General features: G+C 35.5%; 1 protein-coding gene across 1 annotated transcript; it reads left to right on the plus strand.

The window, feature by feature from the left end:
• Positions 1–1,175: 1,175 nt before the first annotated feature.
• Positions 1,176–13,484, plus strand: LOC148420070 (cytosolic phospholipase A2 zeta-like). The gene is made up of 25 exons (XM_088421545.1): positions 1,176–1,320; positions 2,256–2,319; positions 2,449–2,576; positions 3,245–3,373; positions 3,966–4,000; positions 4,103–4,139; positions 4,375–4,447; positions 4,528–4,664; positions 4,824–4,955; positions 5,217–5,257; positions 5,353–5,395; positions 6,213–6,267; positions 6,624–6,748; positions 6,965–7,054; positions 7,131–7,165; positions 7,287–7,425; positions 7,808–7,944; positions 8,047–8,269; positions 8,380–8,491; positions 8,668–8,805; positions 9,386–9,478; positions 10,168–10,344; positions 11,508–11,680; positions 11,759–11,942; positions 12,879–13,484. Exons 1-25 carry the CDS (start codon positions 1,312–1,314, stop codon positions 13,088–13,090), a joined length of 2,721 nt encoding a protein of 906 aa, XP_088277671.1. The 5' UTR covers positions 1,176–1,311; the 3' UTR covers positions 13,091–13,484.
• The last annotated feature ends 281 nt before the right edge of the window (positions 13,485–13,765 follow it).

The raw sequence follows: 13,765 nt of genomic DNA on the forward strand, positions 1-13,765 counted from the left end.
TGAAGACTTACACAGTTGAGGTTAGCTGTTTCTGGGGCAAGAGCATTTAGAAATGAATTCATACTAAATAAAATGTATTGCAATTTCATTGTTTTTTGCCTTTTTTTGCTGTCAGTCCATTCAGTCAGTAAATCCATTCACTTGCCAAAGCGGAGGGTCGTGCTTATTTGCGTCTTCATATTCTCTTGCAACTACTGATCTGTAGTTAATAAAGGTGTGTGTGCTGGCTTTAACCTTTTTTTTCTTTTTTTGACCAGACGTATACAAGTACAGTATTGCTGCCACTTGCTACTCACTCCAAGAAATTTGAATATTACAAAATTGACTACCCAACAGTCGTACAAATGCCCCTACTGCTTTGAGAAGCTAGCCAAACTTCAACCTTATACCATTTGAAAATAGATTGTTTAACCAGAGCGTGAGTATCAAAGATGTTTGTTTGTTTTGGGGTTTTTTTTGTTTTTTTTGTAAGACAACACCATCCAGTATTGATGAGTCACTCCAAATACGCCCTGCTTGCATTATTATGAGGCATCATCTTTTCATCTTCAGGTTTCATATTTTATAGCTCATATTGATTTATATTTCATTCCTCTTCAATAAGTATAAAAATGGGAATTTGTGGCTTTGGCTCTACCATGTTGCAGAGAATGATGTATAATAGTTTATAAGAATGTTGAAATTAAGGAGTGATCAAAACAATACATTATTTACATTAGCTGTAATAGAGTACAGGATCACTCAAAAGACATTTTAAAACGTTTGCCTTTTTTATTTTAACATTTACCCTCTCCAAGGCGTCTGCCATCACGATTTTGCGACCTGCAAATTCATTAAAGGTGTTCCAGTACACTGTTCCTGCTATGTGGTAATGCTGCTCCATGTTTGCCTTGCCATCCAGCGTCTTATATTAGATGAAGAATACAAGCCACAAATGAAATCCAAGATCTTTTTTAAATCAGATTTTTAGAAATAAAGGTCAATTCAAATGACCAGTGAACCTTTGTATCTGCGAATGATTGCAAACGGGTGTCTGTTTGTCCTTTCCTTTTTATATTTGAGCCTTCCTCATTTTTTACTGTGCCTGTTTTGTTGTCATCGCCTTCTGGAACCATGACGGAAGTTATCAGCTACCTGGCACAAACAGCATTTGGATCAAGGGAGTGGTTGGTTTGTTCAAACATAAATGCATACACCCACTTAACTTGCATCATTACTAGGGAGCTGTTATTTCATTTAAATAACTAATGCTCAGACAGAGCGTCGTAAATAGGTCTGTTCAATCACTTCTATTTCTGTTTTTCACTCGCAATGGCAATGGTAAGTTTAATATACTTTCATTTTGAAAAATTGTGAGTAGTCATACAGGTGATACTTTGATATTTCATCTCAATGCAATACTATTTTGGTTTGCATTTGCATGATCGCTGAGTTTACGTCATATGAAGACCTTTTTATATCATAATGAGACCTAGCCCGTTGTTTTTGAGTTGGAGCTAGCCTACTAAGTCTGAATGTGCTCAGTAGAGGACATTCCAATGATGTTTCATGTGTTTGACAACTTTGTGGTCTTGCTGTGACAAAATGGACGCAGATTGGGTTCATAAATACTGTGAGTATTGTTCAATTATAGTAAAACCATGTTAAAAGTACTTGATGAGATTCGGTGCTGATCTCAGCTCTCTCAAGCTATTCTCGGGTCATATAGGACAGATGTGACTCGTTGGACATTCCTGGACAGGATATTGTACCCGGCAATTTTCCTTGTCTAATTTTAAGACTTAAGCATCTGGCTTGAACTCTTGTTTCTAGTGTTGTATTACTCCAGCACTCACGTAGAGACATTACTGTATTGGGGGGATTGGATTTCAAAACAAATAAAGCCTTTCATTGCTGGAGAAATATGTCGCATGAAATATGAGAGCTATACGCATTGGCAAGTCTGACAGTTCCAGCCAGCCCACGCACCCTCACCTACCTGTCAGATTGCATTCCGTTTCGGGATAGGCACCAATAATTGGGAATGTGCACCAGCACATATACATAAATATTTCAAGCCTTGTGTGATTATTTACGCTAGACTGCTTAGACGATTGCAATTCCTTACATGTCCTCCAAAATCATCTCCAAAACGTACGATTATTTATTTTGCTAAAGTGTAGAGTCTACAATAAATACTACATCAAGCCAATGAGTTATTTTGCTTTATTTATTGGGTTTTGTTTGTTTGTTTGTTTATTTTTGCATGTCTACAGACCACCTCCTGGAAACTGAGTGTCACCATACTGAGGGCCGAAAACATACGCTCAGCAGACTTTTGTATGTGAAAATATTTGAATCTGAGAATTCATGTCTACATCTTTTGTCTTCACAAATGAATCGTGTAGCTAAAATACCAATTCCGGTAAACCCTAACCCTAATGGTGTTATTGTTGATTCATATTTCAGTGACAAAGTCTGACTGTTACGTCGTTCTCACTCTCCCACCTGCAACTGTCTTCAAGACAAATACCGTGGACAATAATAAAAATCCAGAGTGGAACGAAAACTTTGATTTCAGACTCCACAACCTCCAGGTGAGACTTCAAAGGTTCCACATTATGGTTCTCTGAACGATATATGGAGAGCAGAATCGTCTTTTTGAAGAAATATGTGTTTTATATACACATTTTTTCTACGTGGAATTCAAAAACACAAACACACTCAAACACAATCTATGTATGAAGCAAAAGCATGACTTATGTGCCAGCTCTGGGGCAATTGGTCATTGTCAACATTTAAAAATGTGTCAATAATTAATTAAAAATTAATTAAAAGGCCAACCGAATGGTTTACCAAATATATTGATTGATGAAAAATATTAATGTACCCAAATAAAGACATATACGGTTTCTATCCGAGTTGAAAATATTCAGAGTTAATACATAATTCATTTTGAATGAAAAATGTTAACATCAAAATCAGAATTGTTTATGCACCGACTTGAATAAATAAATTTAGGTCAAATCAATGCAGCACTTTTTTTAGTGTACATTATTTTTCATGCACAGATAATACCTTCAAAAACACATTTTTCCATAGCTCTAAATGACATCACATGTGCTCATCGCACAACTCATCTTTTCAGTTTGGACACATCGCATGGACCAACCAAGAAAAATTATGAATACATAAATATCTGTGCACTGTTGCATTCGTTTCATTTGAAAAGCTCTTTCCTGTTAACACTGTGCTTTGTTACCAGAGCACTCTCCAGATTAGTCTGTACGATGAGGACTTTCTACGTGACGACATGATTCAAACAATCAAATTTGACATAAGCACACTGACAGGAGGGGAAAGGACAATCAAGGAGTTTGCTATCCAACCTCAGGTAAATAGACGAAACCTGGTTACGTATTTTTATCTTGTTCAGTTTTCCTAAGGTCTCGAATATCAGTCAGAGGTTTTAGAGTTCCAACTAAACTCACCTCTTTGGAAATGTGAACAATACTTGTGCTCGAGCTGTAGTAGTGCACTTTGAAGACTTGTTCTTCAAAACACTTGGTGTGGTTGTTTTTCCAAGTCCAGTGTGAATTGTTGACTCTCGGACAGAGATGGTTATAGGCAGCGCAAATTCATAAAAATGCAGTGCATTCTGCAAAATGTTTGCCTTTTACAACACTACATAACCATATTTACCATTTTGCATGTACTAGTTGGAGTAGAATTTTCACGAGGGCACAAAATAGTTCCTGAAAGTTTTCCATTCAGAATGACATCATCATCCAGGATACATTAGAAAATGTAAATATGATCAAATATTGTTGTAAAAATACAATTTACTATCTATATTAGACTGCGTTTTAATCTTGATGCCATAGTTTCTCTGTGGTATGCAAGTTTATTTTTATATCAATGCAATTTACACACTCCCACCTGCATGTGTATTCCTTAATGATTTTTTTTTTTGGTACCATCTATAGGGCAAACTCTGGATAGCCTTTGACCTAAAAAAGAGGTAATCGTTTGTATTGTTTTTTTTCACTAACATCTCATCTGAAAAAAAATGGCAATTAGAAAAATATATATGAACTTCTTTTTATCTTTTCCTTCATGACAGCAATTATGTCAACCCGTTCACAGACATTCATTTGAAGGTAAGACATCCTTTAATGGAGTGCAAAAAAATTGTGTGGTTAGCACACTGACACAGACATTTGAAATTGTTTATGCAAAAAATTCAGAAAACAATTCGAGCTCCAAATTGCATTGAAAACTGTCAAGTTATACAGTATGTTCAGCTCTTTCGTTAAAAAAAAAAAAGGCGAAGAAATTGTTGGCATATGTGGCCTTTTTCTGTTGGTAATTATTTCCTATTGGCTCCCTTAACAGAAGGAAGTAGTTTCCTACCGGAAGTTAAATGTGACCGTACTGAAAGCCAAAACACACACTTCTAGCGATCACTGTGAGTACACTCATCTTTTCATGTATTTTGTAAGTCAAATGAAGCTTCAATTTGTAACATCTCTCTGATCACTGTTATAGTTTCCGAGTCAGACTATTATGTCACGCTTTGTCTTCCTACGGCGAATGCAAGTCCTTTCAACACAACAACAGTGCACAATATTTCCACTCCGGAATGGAATGAAACATTCACCTTTAGGGTTCCATCCCTTTCCAAAGTAAGTCCATGAAAGGAGCAACGTTTTTACCATTAAATCGTGTTTTAAAGTCTCATGTTTTTGTGTTACATCTTCAAAGGCTGTGTTTATTTTGAGTGTAATAGGAGATGATTTCAAAATTGAAGGCTGTGCAAACTAAATGGTTCGATGTTTCCCCAGAATGTTTTGGAGATCAAACTGCATGACGAGGACCCCGTATCACATGATGACCACATTTCCACGGTTCTCTTCGATCTCAGCAACCTCAAACTCGGAAAGAAAGAAAAAATAGTGTTCAACTTAAATTCTGAGGTGATACAAATCATATTTTCAGGGACATCAGAATCTTAGTTTCATATCAATCACAGAATCTAGTGTCACACTCAAAACTAATACTGGGAATTACGTATGTGAAATAATCAGGATTCTGTGCCATACTCTCATCCAACAGACAAAATTCCAGCACTAAAACACATCATCATCATTATCATCATCATCATCATCATCATCATCATCATCATCATCATCTGATGAATCTGCTCAACCTGATCATGTTTTTATGCTTTTTTTCAGACAGCGGATCACATCTCACTTGAGTTTGAGAAGCTACACAGGTGACAGATATTTAATATATTGATAAAATATACACTATGCAATCAAATACCCCTCATATCACTTTTCTTATTTTATTTATTTTTATCTTTTTTAGTGACGAGCCCCAAAATGACTATTACAGTAATGGCATACTCCTGGTAAGACACACTTTATCAGGGGTGCTCAAACTTTTTCCTCTGAAGTCACGTACAGAAAAATAGAAATAAATAAAGGCCATGTTATTTTGTTGTTGTTGTTTTTACTGTAGCAGATTAAACAAACAATTACACTTGTCTATATACTTAAATATTTAAAACCGAACTGCTAGATCAAGGCTTTCTATTAATCAAGCTAAGGCAATTTAGTTGTTGTTTTTTATACTTCTAACAATGTCTATCAGCAAACATTTTCATGATTTTTTTTACATAACATTTTGAGTAATGTCAAAAGTTTATTTTAGCATATGCTTTTTATTGGTAAAAATGTAATACTTTGTCTGATCAATTTGATAATTATATTATTTTCTATACGAAAATAATACCTTTGAAAAGAACTTCACATGTGCTCAAGGGTTTGGTAACAACCAATCGCAGCTGACCTGTTAGTCATGTGACATTCACATAAGCTGTAATCATTTTGGCCTCGGTCGAGCCGCCAGCACGTTCGGTAATTTTAAATCACAATCTGTTTTAAAAATATCAATTGTACTTGAAAATTCATTTAGTTTTAATTATAGACAATAAATTTTACCATTTGAAATGACGAAATAAGTGGACTGTCCCTTTAAGATGAACACTGCAAATCCTGGTGCTCAATTCCAATGCCTGCATCTGTTTTGTTTTTTTTTGTCATTGGTTTATCCACATAAACAATTCAGAAGTAAATAGAAATGATATGTAAACAGGGTAAAACTTTTATTTTAAGTTTGCATGTTCAGTGATGTTTATTTTAATGTCTAATGTATATTTTGTTTAGGCTGCTCCATTCTGTGTTTTGGACATCAATGTTGACAAGCTTCGGAACAATAATGGTATTGTACAGTTTGCTAGCGTCTGCTTTGTCAAATAAATGTAAGAGTAGTTTACGATTCTGTTCCTGCTCAACAATACCCTACTTTTGAATTTAAGACTTGTTAAGAATCATAATTATATTAGATCAATCACATTGAGTATTTTAAGACAAATTTTGCCAATTTTTCATCTTTTCTGGCTCTCGAGGACTCAATCTCTTGAGACGTCATGTCTTGTAGGATTTTTTTCTCGTCCCATCTCTTGTTACGACTCTTTAACTTGTGACAAAAGTCAAACTATTGAATTGTGCGTTCAGTACAGCCCTTAGCATCAACAATAATTGATTGAATGATTTTTTTTTCAATCATTTCAATAGATTTTCGGGGTAAAACAATAAAGCTTTGCGGCGCCTGTCCCGAGAATCAAAAGTTATTGGCAAAGGATACCTCCAAGCTGCGTTTTTACATCAACAGAGACTTGGCAACGGAACTTAGGGTGATGGTGAGTTCCCAATTTTTACTCTTGAGGTTACACAGACATTATAACTAGGAATTAATTATTACTCCTCTTAAAATTAACTAGAGAAGAAGTCAGTCTGTAATTTGTGTTTGTTTTAGTTCTAGGCTGCGACAGTATTTGTGGCTTTTCTCCTGTAAACTGTAAATGGAGAGGATAACGCTGTATGGCCTAACCTCTGCATACTGTATTATTTTTCAGTCATCTGCTGTTGATAACCCCTTGGGATTTGCAAGGCTTCAGCCGCTACCACCTGAACACACTGGCAAAGTGTCCCTTGTTTTCGATCAGGTAACAAATAATCAGTCTATCAAAAACAGTTTTATATATATATATATAAAGTGCATATGTATCTACTCTGCCACAGGAAACTGTGGATTTAGATGTTGAGACACACGAATGGTAATCATCCGCATTTTCTTATGCGCTGTGCTAAATGTACCCAGTATCAAAAATGTATCTACAGGCACAATATTTTCCGATCGCTTTCAGTGATTGTGTTTTTTTCATGGAAAATCTGCAGTGTCGATGACAATATTGCAGTTCGTCTGGATTTCGACATTCCACAACAAGAGAAAGAATATTTGAAGAAAAGGAAGCTTATTGTTGCCGAGAATATGCAAAAGCTCTTTGGGCTTGACTCTCCACCAACACCAGACCAGGTGCAGAACTATTTAATGATGCGAAACATAATGTAGATATGACAATATCTAAATTATAATATAATCTATGAGAGACATTCATCTTTCCCTTTGGTAAATTATTTTTACCTGAAGTATCTTACTGGGTAGAATTCAACATCAGAAACTGCGGTTCACAGTTGAATATTATAGTTGATAATCCAAACCAAAATCATAAGACTAATATATCCAATGAAGGTGATGACCGTTTAACTGGAAAATGAATTGGTAGGAAAGCATTGTATCGGGGATTTTTCTGAATCTGAAAAACTGACAATGATTCATCAGCGGTTGACCAGCATCCTGCAACATATTTTCTTTGACAGTTTCCCATGTATAAATCAAATGTATATTCATCAATTAGGTGCCAATCGTGGCAGTGGCGGGTTCCGGGGGAGGATCCAGAGCAATGACCGCCCTGTTCGGAAGTTTAAAGAGTCTTAAGGAAATAAAAGTCCTTGATACAGTGTCTTACATCACAGCGGTGTCGGGTTCTACTTGGTGAGTCAAGTGTTCATGTCATTAAAATGCATCTCTATTAATTACCTTAACAATGAATGATAAATCTTTTTTAACATTCTTGGCCATTTTAATTGTGAACAGGACTATGACTGCCTTAACCAAAAATTCCAACTGGTCACAAGACGGCATAAATCCTACCATCGCTGAGATAAAAAAAGAGATAACTAAGAATATACTGAGTACCATCTCTCCAGAGAAAATCAAATACTACAAACGAGAACTGGAAGAAAAAATGAAACAAGGACATATTGTAACACATACTGATGTGGCAGGCCTGCTATTTGAACATGTATTTTTGGGGGAGGTGAGTAATTGATCAGTGAATGTTTTTGTTTTCAGTTTACTTGTTTTTTTTAGTAGAAAACATATATAAAAAAATGTCAATCTAATCTTAATATCGTTCAATACTTGCAGAAAGCAAACATAACCCTCTCTGACCAACAAAAGACAGTAAATGAAGGGCAAAACCCATTCCCCATCTACACCGCTGTCAATATGAAGACGATAGGCCATGAACCAGAAGGCGGTAAATATTTTTCTTTTAATTTGGTATTTTACCAGCCACGGTTTATTTACTTGGAGTGAATAAAGATTGTTCAAGTTGAACAATAACCAATGAAAATGGATATGTTGGCACGTAAATGCAAGAGCATTTTTTTTAATTATTTTTTTTATTTACTCTCTGTTCCAACAAATAACCAGAGTGGTGCGAGTTCACCCCCTATGAGGTTGGCTTTCAAAAGTACGGGGCTTTTGTGCGAGCTGAGGACTTTGGCAGTCAGTTCTTCCTCGGTCGTATCATCAAAAAACTTCCAGAAATGCGCATCCCTTATCTGCTTGGTAAGAACAATCATATTCTCATTCTCAGAGATAGCATGTATGTAAACGCCCAGCTGGAAAGTACTTGATCAAGCAATTCCTGGAAAAAATTGCATGTGAATACTGAAAACTGAATGAGAAATTATGGAAGCATGTGGAATGATGTGGAATTCGTTGGAATCATGGATCATAAAATATACAAGAGAAAATATGTATCAATTTGGAAACAAGTGGTGAGAGATTCAATGATATGAAATTATGAAAAATCTTAACCAATTGCTTTTGTTCCCAATTCAGGGTCAAGCGGTTGTACCAAATTTGACATGAAAGCAATTTGAATCCAAAATCTGAGTTTTTTTGTTTTCGTTTATGATTATAAGGAGATTCACAATGAGAAGCGGTCGAAATCTGGGCCATTAGACACCAGACGTTCGAATTTGGTCTGTGTTGATTTATGAACTATCAATCGTGGATTTTCTTCTTAAATTCAGCTCCAAAACCATCTTGGCAAAAATATGAATATTGGTTTTGCTACAATGATTTGGTGACCAAATTACAAACTGCATGTTTTTTAAAAAATATTGTGTTTGTTTGTTTTTAGGAATGTGGGGCAGTTTCTTTGCCATGACCTTGGCTGAAATATTCAAGCTCTCCCCTGAAGAGAACTGTTGTGAAACAGATATCGACAACATGGGTAAGTAACTTCAAATTTTGACTAATCAAAAAATTATTTGTGATTAATTACATTTCATATGGAACTTGTAACAGATACTTACTGAGTAGTTTTGGAATTAACATACAAACAGATCAGATTAGAAAAAACATCATTTCATTTCAAAGACTGTTGTAAAAACTTTGATTTTTTTGTTGTAACCATTTCTCTAAAATATACCTGTTGAACAATCAACCATCAAATCTGACTGCAAAGTGTGCATTTTTTTTTTTATTTTCCATTGAGCCTTTGAGCTACATTTTAAAGTAAAACTACGAAAACGTCTGTCTTTGTGTTTGTTGTGGTGATGCACCACTCTACTTGGTTGCAATGTGATCAAAGTTCAGCAGTCACAGAAAGTAAATAGAACAGAATTAACATAGTTAATTGTTCTTAATGCTTTATAAAATTCCAATTAATCTCCAAAGACTTTGGCAGCCCTATTGTTGTGTATTTCAATTTTTAACTGTTTTAGTGAAAACTATTTAAGTAATGCAGACAAAATGTAATATATCCAGTACTATATACAGTATATATTATATCCAGTACTTGTCCATAGTTTTTTTTTAATTATTATTATTTTAGGAAAATATGCCGTCTGACACTTTAAAAAAAAAAAAGGGTCTGTAATGTGTATTTTAAGTGTAAATGTGTTTCGTTCCTTTTGACAGAGACTGAAAATGAGATGATTCTTGAAACGCAACTCTTGGATCCCTCCAAAAGTGTCTCCGGAATCATCAATGATTCCTTGATGAAACGCGTATTTACTTCGAAAGTATACAATCTAATGAGGGGCCTCTTTCTCCACTCGAATTACAGTACCCATAGCAACTTCACAGCCTGGAAAGGTACGCACTCCATTTACGAAATTCTGGTTTTGTCTTTTACATTCTAAATCTCACTACAATGCTTAATGAGTACAGTGATCCAACCTACTTCTCGGTTAATAGGGGGTGCCACCCCCCATTAACCGCGAAGTCTAAAACCCGTGAAGTAGGGTATCAGTTCATAGATTTCTTTGTACGCCCCAATATAGCCACAGTAACCATAAACAATCAATAGCATAAAAACTCAAGGTCAATTAGCAATTAGATGACTAACTATAAAGTGCAACCTCTACACAAAACGAACACATAAACAGAATAAACACTCATCGCTTACGAAACATAGGCATTAGCGTGCGTTATCAACATAAATGATAATAAACTATAAATATGAGCTTACGTTGTCATTCACTACGTCACCGTAACGAGCCGACTGACGCACAGAGAACGTGAAACAGGAAACGGAAATGCCCGACAAATTAAAAGCATGCATTTCAAAATAAGATAAAAGACATTACGAACTCTAACGCTTGAAGAATTCTTAACATAGTTAACTAATATTACTTAGTTATTTGATGAATACAGTACTGTATCATGTACTTTTTTTGCTTTTTTAATTTTTTTTCGATTTTTGCGCATTTTTTAAATTATTTTTTATTTTGAAATATTTTTAATTTTTCCAGGAAAAACCCGCGAAGTACTGAGACCGCGATATCTGAGACCGCGAAGTAGGAGGGATCACTGTACATGGATATGAAGGGAAATATATGTTTTATTGTTTGTTGTTCTGTAAAATACTAATGCTTACCTTGTTTAAGTTGTTTATGATGACGGATGAATTCCTCAAAGCCATCCGGAAGTCATTTTCCATGGCCGTTTTTCATCCTCACCGGCGGGTTCGGGGATTGCTGGCACTGACCACCTTACAGCCACAACTCTGATCCACTCTGACCTCTGATCTCACTTGCTCAAGCTCCTCCTGACAGAGAGATACAATTTTAAAATTTACAATAAATCCTAACTTCTATTTACAATGAATGCAAATTATTTGCTGATATGGCCATAATCAGGACTCTCTTACATTTATTCCGTATGTGGATGAACGTCGCATATTAGTTATGATGGTTTAATTAGTTACTCTCAGATGAATACATTTCTTCGGCTCTTTGTTTTTCCTCTCTTCCTAGACACACATCCCGATGCCTTTCCAAACAAATTGACACCCAGCAACATTTTCCTGCAGCCCATTGATTCCGGACATTCCATTAAAATCGGCTGTCCCCCTGTCCTACGTCCAGAGAGAAAAGCGGATGTTATCATTTGCTTTGATAATGCTTGGAACCCGGACAACGCCTTTAAGGTAAAAGGGTACCCCTTTTTATTTGTTGTATGTTTCAAAGTAATCATATTGTTCCAATTGTTACTCTCATGTTAACAGGAGCTAAAGTTGACAGTGGCCTACTGTAAAGACCATGATATCCCCTTCCCGTCTGTTGATTTTGCAACTTTGGAGAAGGAACCTTTGAGAGAGATTTACATCTTTGAAGATCAGGATCGCAAGGCGCCGCTCGTGATGTACTTCCTACTTGTCAATGTTTCATTCAGGCATTTTAAACAACCAGGTATGCTCATTTCGAAGTCTTTAATCCAATTGAATCTGCAAAAATAAATCAGGGTTACTTTTCATTAACACGTGGATAAACGACTTATGTGACAAAAGTGTAAACAACGTAAGAATATATAACATAATTTAGCAGTAATAAATACACTACATGTATATATACTTACAACAACAAAAATGGGCTGGAGTGTTTTCCAACTAATTTGCTCTTAATTTGAAAAGACAATTGTACTGTGTTGAACATTTGTTTTAATCTGCATTTTAAACAGTATCAAAAAAATTGAATTAGATTTGCTGATACCTGGAGAAATCCTGTTGAAATCTCATGCAGTAGTAGTAGTATTAGTAGTAGTAGTAGTAGAAGTAGTAGTAGTAGAAGTAGTAGTAGTAGTAGTAGAAGTAGTAGTAGTAGTAGTAGTAGTAGTAGTAGTATTGTTATTATTATCATTAGCTTATACACTGCCAACCCATTCAAAATGGATCTTTGGCTTCTGTAACTGTCAGCGGTTCCCAGTAAGTAATGGATCTTGACGTCCGGGGTCGTCAATGGCACTGAATGAGTCATAAAAATCATGTCTGTTTCTGACAGTTCTGTCATGCACATGCACACAAGTGGCCTGCTGGAGATCAATTTGGAAGGCTCCTCCTTGAACAAAAGAGCAGATACAGTAACTTGTTGGGTTTTTGCCTTCCCAAATCCTCCCCAGGTGCGCTAATCAGTTTCTTGGTGTGACCTCCATGATCTTGCAGACAGGAACTGTAATTCACTCCAACAATCGTTATTGTTTCCTCATCCGAGTTTGATGGCCACTCACACTTAGTTTTGATGACTGTGTGTTCGCTTAGTAGTTTTATAGATCCATTTGGATCAACAAAAATATTTCATGTTTTATATTAGAATGAGACAAACTATGACACTTTGCTTTTAACTTTATAGGTGTGAGACGCGAGACTGCGGAAGAAATCAAAGCCGGACAGGTGGATGTGCGCAGCAGCAATTCTCCGTACACCACGGACAAACCCACATACTCAGATGAGGACTTTGACAAGCTGGTGAACCTAACTGCCTATAACGTGGCCAACAACAAGAAAAGCATCATCGAGGCTTTGCGTAAGATCTTGAAAACAAAAATGGCTGCCGGGATATAAGGATGAATAGTACAGAATAATTCATTCAATTTTGAGTGATTACAATCAGTACAATAAACTACAGGTAATGCAAAGTAGAGTATTTTGGTGGGGATGTGAAATTTTTGTGGGTTATTTTTTAGGCTCACTATCAAGGTTTACCAGGTTATATTTTTGGTTCATGGCTTCCATTATGGAGTTTTGTTTTTCCGGTATTTCTGTTGGTTTACACGGGCTCCAAAAAACAAATGATAAATGATAAATATGAACAGCAAAAACAAGTTGTAATCACAATACAGTACCATGTTTTATTTCACAGTCCATTCTGTCAGTAAATAAATTCACGTACAACAGAAAAAGATTGTAGTGCTTTGTTTATAATGACCTGTATGTTAATAAAGACACATGCACTGGTTTTCACCTCTTTTGTTTTGTTTTTTCATGTGATATGTACAAGTACAGTTTTCTTGCAACTTTGTAGTCACACCTAGAAATGTTAATATTACGGAAAAAGTAATATGTCATATACGCTCATCGACCCCCCCAACGGATGTGTAGGTCCCTACTGTATTACAAAGATGGACAAACTGTGATATATATATATATATATATATATATATATATATATATATATATATATATATATATATATATATATATATATATATATATATATATATATATATATATATATAT

The sequence above is a fragment of the Hippichthys cyanospilos genome, chromosome 8 (assembly GCF_059441005.1).
Source record: "Hippichthys cyanospilos isolate Australia breed blue-spotted pipefish chromosome 8, RoL_Hcya_1.0, whole genome shotgun sequence".
Taxonomy (NCBI): Eukaryota; Metazoa; Chordata; class Actinopteri; order Syngnathiformes; family Syngnathidae; genus Hippichthys; species Hippichthys cyanospilos.